This window comes from Oreochromis aureus, linkage group 2 (genome assembly GCF_013358895.1).
Source record: "Oreochromis aureus strain Israel breed Guangdong linkage group 2, ZZ_aureus, whole genome shotgun sequence".
NCBI classification, from domain to species: Eukaryota; Metazoa; Chordata; class Actinopteri; order Cichliformes; family Cichlidae; genus Oreochromis; species Oreochromis aureus.
This window is the reverse complement of record NC_052943.1, coordinates 12,743,996-12,766,956: the sequence shown is the minus strand read 5'-3', so window position 1 is coordinate 12,766,956 and position 22,961 is coordinate 12,743,996. Positions and strand designations below refer to the sequence as shown.

The following is a 22,961-nucleotide window of genomic DNA, read 5'->3' as shown; positions in this document are numbered from 1 at the left end:
AAGTGGAAGTATTACTTTTAAGGAAAATATACATGTATAAATCTATATCAGTTGCTAAAATAATTCAGGTGTCCTCAGGATCTTATAATGACTAATTTAGAATCACTAGAAAATATTTTGGCATGCAACCATCTCGTCATCAAATGTTTTCATGGGAAAGACATAACATAAGAATGCTATTAAGATATGTGTGAATGATTGCTCCGCTTAACATTAAAATGGTTTTTACTCAACTTTTAGGGTAGTCTCGTTCTTTTGAATGTTGTGGACACCAAATAACATCATTAAACAAAATGTCAGAAGACACTGCACAGACATGTTTAGAACATTAAAACCGATCATTTATTTATACTAAAAGGAAAATATTGGCCTCTACCACTGATTATTTTGGAGGATGTGTGGAAAATGTGTCAATTGTGGTAACCTAGTATTACCTGACTACTTATGTAAACTAAGACTCTGTCCTTGTTGCTGGAAATTATGCAACACTGAGAAGCTATTTCACTGAAGCAATTAAATAAAGGATAAAGAACAAATGTGTCTATAGGAAATGACAAACCTCCAGAGGAGATTCTCGTTCATCCAGGATGCTCTTTTCACTCTGTATCCGCTGCATCGTTCCTGTAGAATTGGGGTCCATTATCAGCACGTTCTGACTACCAGCTCTGCCGAACTTACAGTCACTCTTTCTGGAGTCAGTCGTCCGGCACACCTCGTAATTGTACACGTGTGGCAGAGTGCCTGTCCCCAAAGTGTCTGAGTAACGTGGTGGATAATATGGAATGACAGGCAGGTTGGAGTGATACAGGATGCGAGACTGTCTCCACCTGTAGATTTTGACTGATATAATAACCACTAAACACGTGATGAAGAGGAAGGAAACTACAGCCAGAGCCAAGACTAAGTAAAAAGTCAGGTTGTCATTGTACTCCTTGTCATGTGTCAACTCAGTGAACTCCGACAGCACTTCAGGGAAGCTGTCCGCCACCGCCACGTTAACAATGACTGTAGCTGAACGAGAGGGCTGCCCGTTGTCCTCCACTATAACAGTCAGTCTTTGTTTGACAGCATCTTTATCAGTGACTTGGCGGATAGTTCTGATTTCTCCATTCTGTAGGCCCACTTCAAACAGCGCCCTGTCTGTGGCTTTCTGCAGTTTATAGGAGAGCCAGGCATTCTGTCCAGAGTCCACATCAACAGCCACCACTTTCGTCACCAGATAGCCCACATCTGCTGAACGAGGCACCATTTCAGCCACCAGAGATCCACCAGTCTGGACTGGGTACAGAACCTGTGGGGGGTTGTCATTCTGGTCTTGGATCATTATTTTCACAGTCACATTGCTGCTGAGTGGAAGAGATCCTCCATCCTGCGCTTTTACAGTGAATGACAGTTGTTTGATTTGCTCATAGTCAAACGAACGCACTGCATGCACCACTCCGCTTTCTGCATTAACAGAAACGTATTCAGATACTGGAGACCCATTAATCTCACATTCTTCCAATATGTAGGAAACGCAGGCGTTTTGGTTTTCATCGGGGTCTTTAGCATTAACAGTCATGACAGAAAGACCAGGAGAGTTATTTTCTTCAATCCAAGCCGTGTAAAAATTTCGAGGAAATTTTGGGGAATTGTCATTAACATCTGACACCTTTAGATTAAAAGTTTTTCTGGTTGACAGCGGAGGGGAGCCCGCGTCTGAGGCAATAACGGTGATGTTAAATTCTGACAAACTTTCACGATCTAAGGCAGCATCAGTTATCAGTGTATAATAATTTCTCACATTGGATTTAATTTTAAAAGGAACACTGCCTTCGATCGTGCACCTTACCTGTCCGTTTTCACCCGAATCAAGATCTTTCACGTTAATAATGCCAACAGTGGTACCTGGAGCTGAGTCTTCTGACACAGGACTAGTGAATGACATCACGTTAATGATCGGTGCATTATCGTTTATATCCAAGACCTCAATTTCAACTTTACTAGAATCTATCAGCCCCCCTTGATCTTTCGCTTCAACCCTGAACTCAATCTTTTTGTCCTTTTCAAAATCGATTTCCTTTGCCACATATATTCGACCAGTAGCTTCATCTATATCGAATAAATCAGCTATCCCTGCCTTCGATTTTGAAAAGTAATATGACACTTTTCCGTTTGAACCGGTATCAATGTCGCTCGCATTCACTGTAACAACATGCGTGCCTTTTGGGGCATTTTCAATCACTGCGGCCTTATATAAGGATTGATTAAACACCGGAGCATTGTCATTTGCATCTAATACGTTTATCTCTATATTTACTGTCCCAGATTTCTGTGGATTTCCACCATCAACGGCCAACAGTTTTAAAGATAGGCGTGACTGTGCCTCTCTGTCTAAAGGTTTCTGAAGCACCATTTCAGCATATTTACTTCCATCCGGATTAACATATTCTTTTAACACAAAATTGTCTGTCGGAGTTAAAATGTAGTTTTGCAGACTGTTTTGCCCAACATCAGCGTCCTCCGCACTCTCCAGCACAAAACGGGAACCGAGCGCAGCAGATTCGCTTATTTCAAATTCCAAGTGACTGTTCTGAAAAGTGGGAGCGTTATCATTTACATCCAATACCTCTATCGTCACAGGGTGCAGCTCCATTGGTTTTTCCAATAAAATCTCAAAGGTAAAGCTACATGGAGTCAAATCCCCACAAAGCTGCTCTCGGTCTATTCTCTCATTCACAACTAAAGTCCCTTTGTCTGTTTCCAGCTCTGTGTACTGAATGCTTTCTCCCGTAACGATACGGGCCCGTCCAGAACGAAGCCTTTTTAGATCCAAGCCAAGATCTTGTGCCACATTTCCAACAAGGGACCCCGTTTTCAGCTCCTCTGGGATCGAATATCGGATCTGTGCCTCCGCTCGATAAAGAAAAAGGACGTGAAAAACAAACAGGCTGGCTGTAAGTCGCATTCGCCATCTTACAACTCGGTCTCGATGTTCTACTCCAAATGCCATTCTTGAAAACAGGACTTAAAAACCAAAACCGAGCAATGGATCGAGGGCTTTAACTTAGAGAGGAAGACTCACACATCCTAGGTCGATATATGACGTTAAATAAAAAAGCAGGTGTGTATTCTATTTGATCCAGCTCCTATGAAAAGCAGATCATCTGCCGTTAGTGATGGGGGAGGAAACAGCCCTGTCTCGAAATGCATGGCAGAATAGATTTACCAGGCAACAGCGTCACTTAGAGGGTAAAATATGAAACTAGAAAAGCCAACGTCCACGTTCATCACTCTGCACACTATCTCTGTAGAAATAACGCATTTGCACGAAGTAATGATTTCACTTTAAAGGCACGTACGTCTGTTAAGCGAATTAAAGAATGCAGAAAATACTGACTTTGACTGTTAAGATTAATTCAACTGAAAAAAAGCAAAAAAGTGTGTGACACAAAGCAAAACGACCACTGGCACTTTCTTCTCTTTTTCTCTTTCTTTTTCTTTTTAAAACATTTTTTGATAACCGCGGATTTCAAAGTTACCGTCATATGTCCCCTTATGACATAAAAAATACACATTGCTGGTGACCTGTAAATTTTAAAGAATAACGAATGATAATAAAGCAAAACTTGCTTGCTATTAAATGAATCTGGACTGGTAATAATAGAGTTATGGGTTGTCGTTTTTTATTATTTATTTATTTGTTATTATTTATATAATTAACTGCATTATAAATAAAACATACAAGTGGATCCTAAATGAATGGCCTCTTCAAAGTCTTAGAAATCTCAACGATAATAATGACGACTGCATCTCAGAGCAAAGCACTTCAGCACCAAGGACAGTGACAGGACAGTGGAGCCGTTTCCATTTCAGAATGTAACTACTACAGTATTTAGACGTAATTATATTAACCCTGCATAAAAACAAACATTGTCATTTGATGAAAAAAAAAATATATATATATATATTTTAGTGTTCGCACAAGCCAATATAATCAACCGGAGACGTGATGTTTGCACTGTATCCTACAAAGTTTCCAGCGTCATCCATACTAACCAAAGTCCAAAGGTTTTCAAAAATTAGGCTGTCGGTGTGTTTACTTTGTCTTGAGTCGATGAAATTGTATAACCATCTTCAAATGAGGAGCTATTGTTACACTTTGTTTTACAGACAGATACTTATTAAGGAATGATAGAAGAAATTCTCTTCATGATTGTTAAAGCAAAAGTGTAGTTTACAACTATTTATTAGCAATGCTAAATTACTGATACACAAGCGCCCAAATGTAAAACATAAACAAACCTCTATCGGAGAGTCTGGTTCATCCAGAATGCTCTTTTCACTCTGTATCCGCTGCATCGTTCCTGTAGAACTGGGGTCCATTATCAGCACGTTCTGACTACCAGCTCTGCCGAACTTACAGTCACTCTTTCTGGAGTCAGTCGTCCTGCACACCTCGTAATTGTACACATGTGGAAGAGTCCCTGTCCCCAGAGTGTCTGAGTAACGTGGTGGATAATATGGAATGACAGGCAGGTTGGAGTGACACAGGATGCGAGACTGTCTCCACCTGTAGATTTTGACTGATATAATAACCACTAAACACGTGATGAAGAGGAAGGAAACTACAGCCAGAGCCAAGACTAAGTAAAAAGTCAAGTTGTCATTGTACTCCTTGTCGTGTGTCAACTCAGTGAACTCCGACAGCACTTCAGGGAAGCTGTCCGCCACCGCCACGTTAACAACGACTGTAGCTGAACGAGAGGGCTGCCCGTTGTCCTCCACTATAACAGTCAGTCTTTGTTTGACAGCATCTTTATCAGTGACTTGGCGGATAGTTCTGATTTCTCCATTCTGTAAGCCCACTTCAAACAGCGCCCTGTCTGTGGCTTTCTGCAGTTTATAGGAGAGCCAGGCATTCTGTCCAGAGTCCACATCAACAGCCACCACTTTCGTCACCAGATAGCCCACATCTGCTGAACGAGGCACCATTTCAGCCACCAGAGAGCCACCAGTCTGGACCGGATACAGAACCTGAGGGGGGTTGTCGTTCTGGTCCTGTACATGTACAATAACTGATGTGTTACTACTCTGTGGGGGTGACCCACCATCTTGTGCTTTAACTCGTATTTTATACTCTTTGACTTGTTCATAGTCCAGTGAACGCAGAGACTGAATGACTCCACTCTCTGTATTAATGGAGAAATATGCGGATACCGGATTTCCATTCAGCTCGTCTTCAAAAAGAAAATATGATATACGTGCATTCTGGCCCTGGTCCAAATCAGTAGCACGAATCTGCAACAGAGGGACACCCGGAGAATTGTTTTCCGTTACCTGAGCGCTGTAAAGACTTTGACTAAAAGCTGGAGCGTTGTCATTAATATCGCTAACTTCTAAATAGACAGATTTCTTGTTCGATAACACTGGGAAGCCCTCATCAGTGGCAGTGAGAGTAATGTTGTACGTGGGAAGCTTTTCTCGGTCGAGAGTTTGCGCAGTGATTAATGTATAATAGTTTCTGAGAGAAGATTTAATTTTGAAAGGCAGATGTTCATCTATAGTTAAATGCACCTGTCCGTTTTTCCCAGAATCTTTATCTTGGACACTAATTAACGCCACAACTGTGCCAGGAGGAGAATCTTCTGAAATCTTCCCCGAATATGAAGCCATTGTGATTACTGGACTGTTATCATTTTCATCTACAATTTCGATCACTAACTTGCTGGCTCCTGTGACACCCCATGGATCTTTTGCTTGGAGGTTTATCTCGTAATTTGGAGAAGCCTCATAATCAATATCCCCGACGAGTTTAATCTCACCCGTGTTGGAATTTATTTCAAAAGGACAAGCGGAACCATCTTCTAGGTGTGTGAATGTATATGTAACGTTACCATTGTAACCTTGGTCAGCGTCTACTGCACTGACTGTGGCAATAATTGTGCCTCGTAAAGCATTTTCCAGTACAGAGGCTTTGTATATGGACTGTGTAAAAACAGGCGAGTTGTCATTTGCATCCAGCACAGATATGTGTATTTTTACCGTTCCGGACATCTGCGGCTCCCCACCATCGACAGCCGTTAATATGAGCGCATGTTTGCTTTGCTTCTCGCGGTCCAAACCACTCTGAAGCACCATTTCGGCATATTTACTCCCATCTGCTCGAGTATGTTGTTTGAGAACAAAATGTTCGTTTGCTTTTAAAGAATAACTCTGCAGTGAGTTTGTCCCTACGTCAGGATCAGCTGCACTATCAAGCAAAAACACAGTCCCAGTTGGCGTCGATTCGCTAATTTCTAAATTAATTTCTTTTTTGGGGAAAACGGGAGCATGGTCATTTATATCTTGTATTTCGATAGTAATGGAAAACAATTCGAGCGGCTCTTCAAGAACAATTTCCAGACTAAAGCTGCACGGAGATTTCTTAGCGCATAATCTTTCTCTGTCAATTCTTTCATTGACAACGATATGGCCTTTGTTCTGGTTCAGCACGACATATTGATTATCATCTTCTATTACCAGTCGAGCTCGACCAGATACCAACCGTCTGACATCCAAGCCCAGGTCTTTTGCAATGTCTCCGACAAAGAGTCCTTTCCTCATTTCTTCTGGTATAGAATAGCGGATTTGTCCATTGACCGCAGCAACCACAAAGAAAAGCAAAATGGAGACGTTCCACTGACGCAGGGTACCGTTGTGCTTCATATTATCCATTTCTTCCCAGTAATATCAGGTCCAAAACAACACAGTCATCCGTACAGAAAGCTCCAGCTATTTATCATAGAGGCTTTGCAGTGTGTACAGTCTTCTTTTAAATTTACCCAAAGCGATGGCTTAATAGCCATCGCCTATTTCCTTTAAAGACGGGTGGTGACTTTGTGTCTTTAATACGCATTGCACAAGTCTGCTTAGGCAACAGCACCACCAGCAGTGATGAATTAAAACGGCATCATCGCAGGTGTCTGAGCACTGATGCTCCACTGTTTAGCCTTTCCTGACTACTGCATACATTGTTTTTTAGCGACACCCAACCTTTATTCATGCAAAAGAAAGCAAAATCTCGATAAGCATAAGTTAAAAAATAAACGAATAAGTTAAATAAATTAAGCATATTTTTTCCATAACAGGTGATTAATATACTGTCTGTTTTATTATCATCTCTGTTTACAAGTCATCTTATGACCACCATAGGTCCAAAATTTGCCGTGAATGGAGTGGGCTGACAGCAACGACAAAGTTTTCTGATACAATATATTCAGCAAACTAAAAAATATAAGAGATTGAGCGAATTCATTTGAGAAACATTATGTTGAGACTGAAGTGTGGACAAACACACAGATTCTGTGTAAAACCATATTGAGCTGCATATCTGCAGACAGAGAGGCAGGCTGACAGATGGTTACATAGATAAATGAACAAATGTATACAAAGATACAGTAGAGAATGAGTGGATAGATAGACGGATAGATAATCTGATCTAATCTAACTGATGAGTCCAATGACCTAGATTTGAGCAGTGGAATCAACATTCAAAGTCTACACTCATCCAGAGGCATGAAAAAATAATGACACATTTCAGAGCAGTATGGGTTTTTTTTTTTTTTTTTTGGTTTGTTTTCTTTTTTGTAGAGCTGAAAGGAATGGATAAATTTGATAGGTTTTGATACTTCCTTGCATGTTTCCCTCCTCACACATATTAGCATATCCTGCTGAAGAGCAAAATATTTTGTGCACCATGATTGAGCATTATTTAGGCAAAGACTCCACAGCAGAAGCCAGAAATATTCACATGAATATTCATGTAGCATAAAGCCTAGGGTAGAACTACACAACGCACACAAATTAGAGTAATGTTGCTGCTGTGTTTCAAGACTGCTACCTGCAGTCTCAGTCATGCACCAATATGACTTTCAATGAAACATTTCTGGGGATATTTGTTGTATAAACACTCATAACATTTCATATCTAGTGTCAATGTAGATCATGGGTTGTGGTGAAATACTATCATGTACTGTGTAAAGAAAACTGTGAATTTCATATTAATTGTGGATGTATATTGCAATGATAAGGATTACGGTGTTTGGGGTGAGATTTCAGGGAAAAGGGGAAATCAAAATAATCTTACCTATTAGATTGAAGTGGAAGATTCATCCAGGACATGCACCAAAGAAAGAAAGAAGAAAAAAAGACAGTAGTTAGTATGTATCCTGAAGAACAACAGCAATAAAATAAAATAAAATAAAATTCATGCATATTTATTGGTTTTACACACTGCAAGTGCAATACTGATACAATGGAATACCATAATTTGATCTTTTGAGTTTTTAAAGCAGCATACCCAGACCAAAATATTTTAGATTTAATAATCTAGTGTTTGAGAATTTAATTGCACTGAATGTTCCTCCTCATGTTTAGAACACTGTTGTGCAACTACTGTGCACAAAAAAAAAGAAAATCTGTGACAATTTATCACATAAAACACTAAGGATTTGGTGCAAAATCTAGATATTTTAGTGACAGTATGTGATAACATTTAAGAAGGTCATGATTTAAGAACCTGGTGAAAAAAAACAAACTAAAACTAATCAACTAAAACGTTGATGTCCCCTCTGGACAAGATGATTCTGAAAGCCAAAGCAAGACAAAACAAGATTACCCTCAGTTTTTAGAATCACTGAATCTTTGTGAGACTTTCAATATTTAAAGTAAGCCCTTATGTAAACTGGAAATTCTTTCCTATCTTACAGCAGCACTGCTGAAACAGAGCTTTGAACAATGTTCTTGTGACCTAGATAGAATTAAACAAAAAAATATGTGCTGCATTTAGAATAGAATAGAATAGCTTTTTATTGTCACTGTTACAAGAACAATGAAAGGCAGTTTGGCATTTCTCCATGTGTGTGAAGTACACAACAGCGTAAGTATTTACACAATAACAGACAAATTTACATTTACACAAGAAAGATATGTACAAGTTATACATCCACCTGCAAACATGCGGATACACCCATAAAAACATACACGCACATACATACATATATGTATATAAACATATATGCATGCTTACATACATACATACACACACACATACACATATTTCCACATACAACCTTACATATATATATATAAATACACATACATGCCATCTGAGGAGCAGGTGCATTGAGAGGTGCAGTGCGAGCAGTGGTATTGCACATTGAGTGTGTGTGTGTGTGTGTGGGGGGGGGGCTGTTGCAACTATACTAAATAAGGTTATAATAAATACAGTTTAAAGAGGTAGGGGTGTTGGTTGCATTGAAGTATAAATAGAAATACGGTTTATAAATAAAGTGTAATGTCCATGAGTGTTGGCAGTGCAGTTATCCTCCAATCAGGGTGGAGGTAGGGCATGTTTGACAGCCTGTGGGTAAAAACTTCTGTTGAATCTGTTTGTCTTCGACCTGATGGACCTGTAGTGTTTACCAGAGGGAAGGGGGGAAAAAAGTGAGTGTCCAGGGTGTGAGGGGTCTTTGATGATGATACTGGCTTTCTGCTGAAGTCTGCCAGTATAGATGTCTCTGAGGGGAGTTAGTGAAGTGCCTATTGCCCTCTCTGCTGCCCTCACCACCCGCTGCAGTTTCCTCTTGTCCTCCGCGGTGCAGCAGTTGAACCAGAGTGTGCAGCAGTAGGTCAGAAGGCTCTCGATGGTGGAGCGGTAGAAGTTTACTAGCAGTTTCTGGGGTAATTGGGCCTGACGTAGTTTCCTGAGGAAGTACAGCCTTTGTTGTGCTTTCCCTACCTGGTGGGAGATGTTTGTGGACCAGGTAAGGTCGGCCGAGATGTGGACTCCAAGGAACTTAAAGCTTTCTACCCTTTCTACCTCCTCCCCATCAATGTAGAGGGTAGAGTGCTCAGATCGCTTTGTTCTTCTGAAGTCGATTACCATCTCCTTGGTCTTGGCTGTGTTCAGATGCAGGTTGTTGTCATCACACCATTGCTTCAGATGCTGAACCTCCTCTCTGTAGGCTGAATCATCGTTGTTGTGTTAAAGTGTTCCTCGATGCGCTGTTTGTATTTGCACTTGGCTTCTTTTATGCCTTTAAGCAGAGATTGGCATGCCTCTTTGTAGACTTGTTGGTCTCCTGATTTGAAGGCGCTGTCACGTGCTCTTAGTAGGGCTTTCACCTCACTGTTGAGCCATGGCTTCTGTTTCGGGAACACATTAAAAGTCTTTGTTGTTGTTACACTCTCAGTACAGAAGCGTATGTATGAGAGTACGGCAGATGTGTGGCCCTCAAAGTCTGATCCTTCCTTCTGCAAATACACTCCAATTCGTGTTATCAAAACAGTCTTGTAGGGCCGTGGTGGCTTCCGCGGTCCACACTCGTACTGCTTTTACCGATGGTTTTTTACCTTTGAATTAGAGGTCTATAAGCAGGGATCAGGGACAGAGAGAGATGGTCAGAGAGTCCGAGATGAGGCAGTCGGGTGGCTTTGTAGGCATCTGGGATGTTGGCGTTGACCTGGTCTAGTGTGGTGTTTTCCCTCGTCGGAAAGCTCACGTTTTTAAAGAATCCAGGCAGGACAGATTTCAGGTTTGCGTGGTTAAAATCTTCTGCCACGATCACAGCGCAGTCCGGGTGCTTTGTAAGCTGTTTATTAATGGAGCGCTCGAGTAGCTCCATGGCTGACTTAGCATTAGCTTGCGGCGACACATAAACTGCTATTATTGTGATCGCTGTGAGCTCTCTCGGCAAGTAGAAGGGTCTGCACTGCACCATCATGTATTCTATGTCCTGGCAGCAGTGGACGACTTTAACTGTGTTGTTGGTGCACCAGTTATTGTTTACAAACACTAGCAGACCTCCTCCGTGTTTCTTACCGGACTCTTTGCTCCTGTCCGCTGTGAATGTAGCGTGGCCCGCTAGCTCAATCGCAGTGTCTGGGGTAAAAGAGTCCAACCAAGTCTTTGTGATGATCATAACACAGTAATCCAAACAGCGTGAGGTGATCCGCAGTCGTAGCTCATCCATCTTGTTATTTAGTGACCGTGAGTTGGTGAGGAAGAGGCTCGGAATAGCCGGTCCGTGTGGGTTAGCACGTAGCCTAGCCCTCAGCCCCGCTCTCTTCCCTCTCTTCTGTTTCCTGTGCCTCCGTCGCCTACGCCATTTCAGCGGTGGTATGGTAAAATTGGAGTCAGTGACCCTCCGGATCTCAGGGGGAATTGAGTCCCAGTCATTGTCAGCGAAGGTGTGCAGGTTTTTGTGGTTTAGAACCGCAAGCAGTTCAGTTTTGCTGTATTGCATATGTGCTCCTGCATGTCGGAGGAAAAGTGAAACAAAAATAAACTAAATAAAAAGAAAACCGCTAAGTTGAGGAGAGCACCGGCTGCTGCAACTGCTCGCGCCGCCATCTTGGGTACTCCTCCACTCCTAGCACAGATGAAATTAGGAGCACAAATGGTAAATGGACTGGTTCTTATATAGCGCTTTTCTCCTCTCACTGAGCACTCAAAGCGCTTTATACAACTTGTGCATTCACCCAATCATACCCATTCACACAAGCACTTTATCTAAGGTTTTTAGTGCTTCTATCTAACATTCACTCGCATTCACACTCCGATGGATGCATCGGAGGGCAACATGGGGTTAATATCTTGCCCAGGGATATTTGGCATGTAGACTGGAGGAGCCTGGGATCGAACCACCAACCTTCCGGTGAGTAGGTGACCCACCTGAGCTACAGCCACCCCCCCTTACGACCTCAGATCAGACGAGACAACCCGCTGAATTATTACTAAGCGGAGGGGGGGAAAGAGCACAAATGGGCCTAGAGCGATAAGAGAAACACATATGAATTCATGAGGGTATTCTTTTCACGACAAACTGTTGGGTCTGTTCCCACAAACCCCGCTAATTCTAGAGACTTATTCATCATGAATGAAAACAAGACAGTCAGCGATCGATCGATTACTTGCGCAAGGGAGGCCTCGTCTATGTCCAGCATGGAAGTGACCCCGATGAGGGCCTCCTCTCGCTGGCTTTTATTGACAAACTTCAAACAATAGTTTACAAAACACCTCCCCTCGCAACCCCCTTTGGTTACAAAGACAAGGCACTGTATGTATATGCATGCAGGTGTGTGTGTGTGTGTGTGTCCTCCTGCTGACCAAAGGGTCGTAAACGCAGGAAGCTTACATCAAAGGAAGTAGATCTTCCAGATAGGATGTATCTGCTATAAAACCTCCCCCAACACAAAGTGGTTAGAGGTGCTCAGGATCAAAGGAATAGCTTTGATAATACTGCTTGAACTAAGACTGTACAAATTTAAGAAACACAATGGCAACATTCAACAATTAGACCTAACACAAACCCTCTTTGCTTCATCATCATGGCACTCTGCAGTATGCAGGAGTAGGCACACTCAGGCACCTTATGCGACACAGAAACACATGCACACATTTCACAGTTTAGGTGTTGTGTAAGATTTTAACTACTGACCTGAATAAAGCTCACAGCTAAACATTTAAACATATATATACTTGTTTTTTAATGTAAGAATAAAAATGATTTGCTTTTACTGTTGTGTGTTTACGGTTTTATGTTTTAAACTTAATGTTAAGTAGGCCAAGGTAGAGTCTAATAACAAAAAAAGGGGGAAAAAAGAAAGAAAAACACCACTAACACTACTTTGTTTCCTTTTGATGTGTTCAGCAGTGGCCATATCATGTAAGCGATCAGAGTGATAATCAAAAAACAGGTATAATATGGTCACTGATGACTACTGATGATCTTTCACACTGAGAAATAACTGTCACTAGACAATTACCAAATCATTCAAATACATCAAATTAAAGTCTAAACTATAACAGTATGTAGTTATCCACATGTATTTTATTATTAAATTTGCATTTACCTTTTAAGAATATAATAATATTATTTTGTTCAGTCTACCCTCTTGTGCCCAAATCCCCCACTTCCTTCTTTTACAAGTTCCTGCACTTGATATACAGTCTACCAAAGGCAATGAAGAACTATGAAAGGCAACTGTAAAGCTCTTACATAGACTAATGCACATCTGGTAGACAAAGGCACAGGAGGAAAAAAAAGAGTCACACAAAAAAGGCAGGCAATCTCCCATAAGCTAAATTTAAAATATGTGACCATGTTCTCATGAATTCTGAGTGTGCAAGCGGTCACCCACTTCCATTTAGAGGAGTAAATTAAAAAAAATTAAAACGGGTTACCTGAAAGCAGAAGTTAAGAAGCAACAAATCATGAACTAGTTATTCTAGTGACACACAAAGGGAATTTTCTTTTTCTTGTTATTCTGATCACCTCACTTGTGACCACTATAAGCAGGAACTGCTCTGTTATTATTATTGTTGTTGTTGTTTATGGGGGGAAAATTAGTCAAAAAGGAAAAGGGATGCTTTTCTAAAAGTTTATTTTTCATCAAATGCACAAAATCTGTTGACATATGGTTCAATAAAAGGTATGTAGTGCAAAGCTTTTATTTGATCTCTGTTACAATAATTTTGTGGTAACCCCCGCCCCATAAATAAATAAAAATACTGACAACCTCACAGGGATACTGATGTTTGACTATGTCAGCTGGGATAGGTTCAAGCCCCGAGACCCCAAGCTGGATAAGTGGTTAACATAATAGATGGGCAAATGAAGGATGAAAACAATGACAAAAGTTGGCTACAGTAGAACAAAGAGAGAAAAAAAACAGTCTGAATATGGAAAATTACAATTGTAAATAATGTTTTTACTCAGGCAAAAACAAAAATACCACAGACAAAGCAAAAGACTTAGACCTAAGACTACTTTTCTTCAACTATATCACTCTCAGAAGACATAGGGATGAATGAAGTCATAACGGTCTGCCCTGCATTTTGAATGCAGAAAATGAGAAATTTCAACTAATGTATTTAATCAGTTATATGTTTTTCCACACTGAAAGGTATTACAAATATTATGTTGTGTCTGTTACTTGTGCAGATAAGATAAAGGGGATCAACCATAGAATATTTTTTTCTTAGATTAAAAACAGAAAATAAATGTAAAAAATTACAGAAAATTTATAAAGTTACTAAACGCTACATTGAACTGTCACAGGCAATATAGATAAATACAACAAATACTTTAGTTACACTTCTGTGATACTACGTCTAATAATATGTCAAAAACAAAACACCTATAAGTTCGAGACTGCTACCTGTGTCCAATGTGTCAATGTGGCGGTGAAGTTGAGGTTATATATAAAAGACAACATATTCGTGCACAAATACACCCATATATAAGACAAAATCTTTTAGAACCACTGGATCACGGAGAACCATTGCGTGTATATTTTAAGTAATTATATAGAAGCATTATTTATTTATTTAGTTTTTAAAGAAACCTCAGTTACAGCATTTTTGTTAAAAAGGTCCATCTCAAATTCAACATGTTAAAACATGCTATGGCACACTCTCATTTGATCACATAACAGGGATGCGGTGCACCTGCCCTCACCTTCAGCGTGGCCCTGTCTGCACTGAGGCGCCTCAGTGTGTTTTTCTGATAAGCTGCACTTCTTTTCTTAAGCGTGTCGGTGTCTGTATTTGATGCGAAACGAAAATCGCCTCTCCACGACCCAGTGGTCATAAAGGAATCATATCGCTCATCATTCAGCAAGGTGCCGCAACGGCTAAAATCTGCAAAACTAGAGGGACAATAGGTCGTGGGGAAAACGGGCAGACTGGCTGTGGTTGAACGGTAAACGTAGCCACGCCGACAGAGCTTAAAATAAAACACGCCACTGATTAGAAGGATAAACATAGAAGACACGGTTGAAAGAGCGATTATCAAATAGAGCGTTAAGTTATCGCTCTCTTGTGACTCATCTGCAAACTCTAAAAGTTCGCTTAAAACGGGGAGCTCGTCACCAAGCATTATGCTGACTGTCGCAGTGGCAGAGAGAGATTCGAGCCCGTTATCCGTTACTAATACAACAATAGTATGTTTTGGTTCATCGTCTTCTATGAATGTTCGCGTTGTTCTGATTTCCCCTGTATGCAGATCTACCATAAACACGTTAGGCCGTGTTGCTTTGATTATTCTGTAAGAAAGCCATGCGTTATGACCTGAGTCAGCGTCCACAGCCACCACCTTAGTAACCAGGTAACCTCTAGGCGCTTCAGCTGGTACCATATCTTCAGCAATGTAACCGCTACTTTGCACAGGATATAAGACCACAGGTGCGTTGTCATTTTGGTCCTTAATAAACACATTTATAATGCAGGTGGTGGAAAGTGAAGGCCCACCGCCGTCTCTAGCTGTCACTTTAATTTGGAAGTAAACTGACTGTTCGTAGTCAAACATGCGTGAGGTAAAGACCTCCCCCGTGTCTGAGTTGATGCTTAAGAAAGATGACACTTTTGAGTTTGTGTCCTTTGATATTTGGTATTGAATTTTAGCGTTATACCCGTCGTCAGCGTCTTCCGCTTTGACTTTAATGACAAACGTGCCAACGGGTTGGTTTTCCAAGATGTTGGCATTGTACTCGCTTTGCATAAATGTCGGGGGGTTATCATTTATATCGCTAATCACGATTGGTATAACTTTTACACTAGTAAGTGGGGGAGAGCCCGCATCAGTGGCAGTTACTGTGAGGTTATACTCTGGTTGCACTTCCCTGTCCAATATTCCATCAGTCACTAGCATGTAATAGTTTTTGACCTCCGATACTAATTTAAAAGGAACATTTTTTGAGGTCGTACAGGTGACACGCCCACTGCTCCCAGTGTCCATATCATATATATTAATCAGAGCAACCATAGTCCCTGGTTTGGAGTCTTCAGCCACGTTAGAAGAGGCCGACTTTACTTCTATCACGGGCTTATTGTCGTTCACGTCAATCACATCAATTATAAGTTTACAGTGTGAAGCCTGGCCACCGCCATCTTTAGCCTGAACATCTAGCTCGTGTGAGCTAGCTTCTTCATAGTCAATGACACCTGATACGCGAACTTCTCCACTTAAAGGGTCAATTTCAATAACACCTCCCAACTTGTCAGACAGATGACTGAAGAAATAAGTTATCTCCCCATACACCCCCTCATCCAGGTCCGTGGCCTGTAGCGTGGTTATGACAGTCCCTATGGCTGAGTTCTCTGGCACAGAGGCTTTGTAAACTCGCTGGCTAAAAACTGGGACATTATCATTGGCATCTAAAACACGGATAAGGATAGAAGCAGTTCCTGATCTAGCCGGATTTCCCCCGTCAATTCCATTGATTTTCAGTACATGTTCAACTTGTGCCTCCCGGTCCAATGCATTTTTAAGAACTAGCTCAGGATAAGCATTTCCGTTCATTTGGTTACCCATTTCCAGTGCAAAATTGTCATTCTGGCTCAGTGTATATTCACGGACAGAATTCGTGCCGAGATCGGGGTCATGCGCGCTCTCTAAGGGAAAGCGCCTCCCCAGAACTGTGGATTCCACTAAATCCAATTTTATCTCCTCCGTAGGAAACACTGGGCTGTTGTCATTTATATCTGTAATGTCCAAAACTATGCTGAATGCTTGAAGGGGCTGTTCAAGTAAAAGCTGATACTGTAAAATGCAGGCAGTGGCTTGTGCGCAGAGCTCCTCTCGGTCTATCCGTTGGCTGATCAAAAGATTGCCTGACGCAGTGTCCAGTTCACACAGCTGGCTTGTTCCTTCTGCAACAACACGGGCTCGACGAGCATCAAGCTCTTTCACCTCCAGCTCCAGATCCCGCGCAATGTTTCCAATCACAGAGCTCCTCTGCATCTCTTCTGGAAGAACATAACGGACTTCTCCAAACGAAACAGCGGAAAGGAGACTAAGAAATGAAAAATGCAGCCACCACTTTAACTGAAGTCGATGCATCATCAATGAACATTCTTTCAGAAATGGATGCACTGTCGACATTATAGCTAAGTCGTTAACATACATCCAAATACCGAACTGAAAATGCAACTGCAATCCTACGATTTCCTGCTTCTCTGGCTGAGTTAATCATGCTCTATTAAGAAAGCTGTCAGCTCGGATTTCTCTCTCTCTCTCTCTAACCTCTTTTTTCATCTCTCTCTCTCCCTCTCTCTAACTCCCTCTCTCAGACAGCTCCACATACAGCCGCTCTCCTTTTCTCCCCTCATACACACACGATAAAAAGAGAAATGCGCATGCATACACAGCCGCCGGTCCTAACCCAATACTCTAGTTCCACTGACACAGATAGAGGTAGACATGAGCATCCATGACTCAGACTTTATAAAAGAGCGTCACCAAGAGACTGAGAGAATAACTGCAGGTGTCTGTAATATCACCTTGAACCACGTAACCAAAGTGAGCTCAAGTTGGGAGCTGAACATTAACTGCTATAACTACTAATAAGACAAATATGATCATTGTATTTGAAACAACACGATATGGACACAGTTAAAGCAACATTTATATTATCCAGGATCTGATGTGGGCCCCGATTGATTATGTGATTGATTAGTATTTTGATAGACAAAGTAGTTCTGACCTACAACCACTCAATTTATTCTCTATTTATTAAACACATTGTCCCAAAAGGACAGGGACAGGAGTTATTTCTACACAAAATGTTATTTATGGCAAATCATTTGGGCTTAAACAAACAGAAAGACACACACACACACACACACACACACACACACACACACACACACACACACACACACACACACACACACACACACACACACACACACACACACACACACACACACACACACACACACACACACACACACACACACACACACAGTCATGAAATGAAAAGCAGAAGAATTTATTGATGATCTCGCACGCTTGGCGTTACTTTGTTCAACTTAATCCCTCTAGTGGCTGCTACGGAGCACTCCAGAATCCAGTTTATTTCCATAAGTAATGACACTAAGAGACAGATGAATCACTCTATTTCCTCTTGCTGAAACAGCAACACCATCCAGCAACATACACATAAACATATCCATGCACTGCAACTCTAGCTACAGATTAACAATAATATATCCACATATGAAAAGAACTGTGACTAAGTGATTATCCATACATCACAGAACAGTAGCTATTACATGCTTATCTCAGATAAACAGGGAAGTCTAGTATTAAAAGGTGGCAAGTCTGAGGGAAATGCAGTGGCTAAGGGCTTTTTCCCTCTCTGCACTGTGAAAAATATGACAGCTTGATACATGAGGGTTCATAACGTGTTAAAATATTTCAAAAGAGAATTTGGCTTCATGGGGCATAAAACAAAGGCATATATGCAAAATAAACTAATCTCACAAAAAGTAGCTGGATTGGATGATCATGCAGCTATGAAGTCTCAAACTAAATAACACTACAACAATGCCATTTCACGTTGTACAGGTTTAGTCGGTGTAAATAAAATAAAATAAAATAAAATAAAATTAAGCTAATATTAGTGAACAGTGTTGTGTGAGTGGGCAAGACATTTTTGTGAAGTTGTCATATTTTCATCAGTAAGTAACTTGTGTTATTCTATAACACAGGGGTCAAACTCCAGGCCTCGAGGGCCGGTGCCCTGCAGATTTTAGATGTGTCCTTGATCCATCACAGCTGATTTAAAAGGCTAAATGACCTCCTCAACATGTGTTAAAGTTCTCTAGAGGCCTGGTAATGAACCAATCATTTGATTCAGGTGTGTTGACCCAGGGTGATATCTAAAACCTGCAGGACACCGGCCCTCGAGGCCTGGAGTTCGACACCCCTGTTCTATAACATTTTTTTTTTTTTTGTGCAGCTGAAAGCCTAATAAATTAAAAATAAACAAAATGAAAAAATAAAATGAAATGAAAAAATAAATACAATAACATAAAATAAAATATAATGATGAGATGAATTGAAAAATAAAGTAAAATAACAACATAAAAAAAAAATACGAGTAAAGCATAGCCAAGAAACCACGCAACACCAAGGAGATAGAAAAAAGCAAAAGTTTTCAAACATTTTCCTACACAGAGAAAAAAAAAAGAAAGATTGGCCAAATGTGTGTATAGAAACCGAATACTAAATATATTTTGCACAAAATATCTTCTTTAAGTTTAACTATTGGGTAAGGAAATTATGCGAGGGTTTAAAACAATTTTTTTTTAAATGTTAACTATTTATTTTCTTTTTTGTTTGTTTATTTTTATTTTTTTAAATAAAGGCTATTGACAAAATAATTGCTATATTAAGTCATACCTCTGTGCACCCTTCCAGGTCTCCAAACACATCAGCAAAATCTGATGGACTTTTCTTCAGAGTCTGGTTAGCAGGCAGCGTGTTGTCATTGTATGATGTCACATACTTAAAGTCACTGGTTCTTGAACCTGTGGTCAGGTACGCATCGTAATTGTAAGTGCTGCGTAAAGTTCCTGTGCCATCAACATCTGTGTAATTAGGAGGAAGATAACCGCTGGGGATGGCAACTGCTCCATCAAACAACAGTCTGGGCTTTCTCCTGCGACAAAACCTCAAACCCGGGATGATGATGATGAAGGTCAAAAAAAACGTGGACACAGACACCAGCGCGATGATCAGATAAGAAGTCAGTTTGGAATTGCTCTCATTATAAGACAGATCTTTCAGTTCTGGCACCTCAGCCAAGTTATCAGAAATAAGTAAATACATGGAACAGGTGGCAGACAGAGAGGGCTGTCCGTTATCTTTCACTGCCACTACAAGGTTCTGTTTCATGCTGTCAGAGTCAGAAATGTCCCGCTGTGTCCTGATCTCACCGCTGTGGACACCAATAGTAAAAAGTCCCGGATCAGTGGATTTGACTATTTGATAGGACAGCCAGGCATTCTGTCCGGAGTCCGCGTCCACCGCGATCACTTTGGACACCAGAGAGCCTCCGTGTGCAGCTTTGGGGACCAGCTCGGTCATGAAGGAGTTGCCCCCCGGGGATGGGTACAGGATCTGAGGAGAGTTGTCATTCACATCTGAGATGAACACACTCAGGGTCACGTTGCTGCTGAGAGGAGGAGAACCGTTGTCTCTGGCCATCACGTGGACTTTAAAACTCCTGAACTGTTCATAATCAAACGACCTCACAGCGTGGATCATACCCGTGTCTCCGTTCACAGACAGAAAGGAGGACACTGGGGCACCGTTCACCACACTAGCTAATAGAGAATAAACCACTGTACCGTTCTGTCTCCAGTCGGGGTCTCGAGCACTAACGGAACATAAAGTGGAGCCAGGTTTGTTATTCTCACTCATATATGCACTGTACGACTGTTCCTCAAACACAGGTGGGTTGTCGTTGATGTCAGCTACAGATAACGAAACACTTTTAGAAGAGGATAGAGGTGGAGAGCCCTCGTCAGTGGCAGTGATTGTAATGTTGTAATCAGACACTAGTTCCCGGTCCAGCTGTCCTGTGGTGACCAGAGAATAATAGTTTTTAATAGAAGGAACCAACTTAAAGGGGACACCCTGCTGGATGGAGCAGCGGACCTGTCGGTTATTCTCAGAGTCTCTGTCCTGCACGTTAATGATGCCCACCTCTGTACCAGGTGGGGTGTTCTCTGGTATCGGATTGGTCAGCGAGTTCAGATTAACTATAGGGGCGTTGTCATTCACATCAGTGATAGAAATTATTACTTTAGCGTAGGATGACAGCCCCAGCCCATCTTTTGCTTTAACGCGTATTTCAAATGATGTAGTAGTTTCATAGTCAACAGCACCAATTACTCTTAAGTCACCTACTTTACGATCAATGCTAAATATCTTTTTCACTTCTTCAGTAACATGTCCAAAGTCATACGTCACATCTCCATTAACTCCCTCATCTGCATCACTTGCGCTTACTGTAATCACTACAGTGTCTAGAGGAGAGTTTTCTCTCAGGCTGGCTTTATAAACGGCTTGGCTGAACACTGGGGCGTTATCATTAGCATCCAACACAGTGACGTGTATCACTAATGTACCTGATCTCTGAGGAGATCCACCATCCAAAGCTGTGAGAATTAAATTCATTTCCTGTTGTTTTTCACGATCAAGTTCCTTTTCAAGAACGAGCTCTATTGTGTTTCCATTTACAGACAGAATAAAATTTTCATTCTTTTTAAGGTTGTACTGCTGCACTGAATTTTGCCCCACATCCGCATCGTGCGCTTCTTCTATCACAAAGCGAGCTCCTCTGTCAGCCGACTCTTGAATTTCTATATTAATCCGTTCTTCATTGAATTGTGGTGCGTTGTCATTGATATCTTGAATGTGAAGGCTGATACGATGAAGCTCGAGCGGATTCCCCAGCACAAGCTCGTGTTTTAGGATGCACGAAGCCTTTTCTCCACAAAGCCCCTCGCGGTCAATCCTGTCTGCAACAATCAACTCTCCGTTATTCATGTTTATGTCACAGTAACGTTTGTCGGTTCCGTCGGTGTCGATGCGGGCTCTCCTGCTGGACAGCGCGCCCGTTTCCATCCCGAGGTCTTTGGCTATATTTCCAATAATGGATCCTCGTTTCATTTCCTCTGGTAAAGAATAGCTCATGTCTCCATGAGCGACATGGAACAAAAGAAGGAGGAGAGAAAACTGACGCGAATGAAACCCCAAAATTTTCGAACCCATCATACGCGATTAGTTATTAAAATGCTGAAGAATAACGAAAAAAAGAAGCTGAACCCCAAAACACAAATGACAACTGCAATTCTCCGGAGGTCTCTTGGGATGTCGTCCTAATTTAGTCACAAGAGCGCAAGAATGCGCGTCCACACCGACGAATACAGGAAATAAAAACTCATAGAGTTGGTGTTTAGCGCCACCGTGAGTTAGGTTATGCAGAAACACCTAAATAATAAGTGTAAGCAAACGACAACAAATTTCAAGTGCTTTATTTTTGCATGTAGTTATCCGCGACGTTCAAATTGAGAGAAAAGAGTCCTACAGTGTGCATTAGACAGAGTTTTGTTTAAAAATAGCCTGTGAGAGTACTCTGAATGTCCTTATTTGTCTTCACAAAAAGTCTTTGAAAATGTAATCTCATGTATTGTTACTAAGAGGATTCAGACCTCTGTCGTGTGCTGTGGACTGTTCTTCACACAGCGATCATCCAGTCACACTACCTTATAATCACCAACACACTTACACACAGCAGGTAGTTAAGATAAATTTAGTAGCTACTGCATTCCAAGTGACACTATTATGATTGTATTAGTTTTCATTCAGCATGTTATCCTAATCTGCTGTTCTGAATTAATATTTTCACACTGCTCAGTCTGGACCTAAATATTCAGCCTCAGGCATTTGCCAAAAGAGAGTATGGAAACGTGTTTATGTGCTTTTAGGGTGTTTAAAAGAAAATTTAATCACTGTTTAAAACACTATAGAAATGATACCAGTTGACTCTTTTTCTTTTCTACTTTTTTTGCCTTTGTTGCACCAAAGTCAGTGAATTATTACAAAAAAAAAAATATACAGAGTGAGAGAGATTCAGTTCGGTGTCTCTCTTGTTTCAATTCATTTTAAATTCCTAATAAGAAAAACATTTACAGATGCCATGATGTATATCATTCTATGCATATGCATAAAGCATGACCTCAAAATAGTCTGAAAAAATAGATCATGCATACTACTCTTTCATTATAGAAGAATCCATACTGCGCCTAGAGACTGCAGGGGCCAAACTGTTTATTAAATAGACAAACTGAATGTATGTTTTCAATCAATGGCATCCTTAAAGCTTTGAGGAGACATGTGTTGCATTGTATTTGCTGATGCATTTTAAAAATTGCCACAAATCCTTATGATAACATGTATTAAGGTTACTATGACACACTTACTTATTACTGCATATCTTTAAAAAAAAACTATGGCGATTAAAAGTGATTACAAAAACTTGCAGTACCATATACAGTGAAGGATTCCCTGAACCACACTTTGCACTACTTTGAAAAGATGAAGCAACATCCTCTAAATTAATGGCAACAGAGATACATCATA

The 22,961-nt window shown here is 40.9% G+C and overlaps 3 protein-coding genes across 14 annotated transcripts in view; all 3 read right to left on the bottom strand.

The window, feature by feature from the left end:
- The window catches only part of LOC116335353 (protocadherin gamma-C5-like), a 281,881-nt gene that overhangs the window by 174,541 nt on the left and 84,379 nt on the right, over positions 1–22,961 (bottom strand). Inside the window, exon 1 of one of the 12 annotated variants that reach the window (XM_039618331.1) lies at positions 19,212–21,686. The exons of the other annotated variants lie outside the window; for them this stretch is intronic. Coding sequence (XP_039474265.1) covers positions 19,212–21,593 — 2,382 coding nt within the window. The 5' untranslated portion in view covers positions 21,594–21,686. Of the gene's footprint in view, positions 1–19,211; positions 21,687–22,961 lie in introns of those variants that run through there. 12 annotated transcript variants of the gene reach the window in all.
- Positions 542–2,992, bottom strand: LOC116336094 (protocadherin gamma-A2-like). Its single transcript, XM_039622503.1, has one exon. It carries the CDS (start codon positions 2,990–2,992, stop codon positions 542–544), a length of 2,451 nt encoding a protein of 816 aa, XP_039478437.1.
- On the bottom strand, positions 3,394–6,696 carry LOC116336093 (protocadherin gamma-A7-like). Its single transcript, XM_039622499.1, has 2 exons — positions 4,285–6,696; positions 3,394–3,402 (listed from the first exon to the last, which is right to left on the bottom strand). Exons 1-2 carry the CDS (start codon positions 6,694–6,696, stop codon positions 3,394–3,396), a joined length of 2,421 nt encoding a protein of 806 aa, XP_039478433.1.

Coding starts and splice junctions, on each gene's coding strand:
- LOC116336094 (XM_039622503.1), bottom strand. CDS start 2,992: ATGGCATTTGGAGTAGAACATCGAGACCGAGTTGTAAGATGGCGAATG.
- LOC116336093 (XM_039622499.1), bottom strand. CDS start 6,696: ATGGATAATATGAAGCACAACGGTACCCTGCGTCAGTGGAACGTCTCC.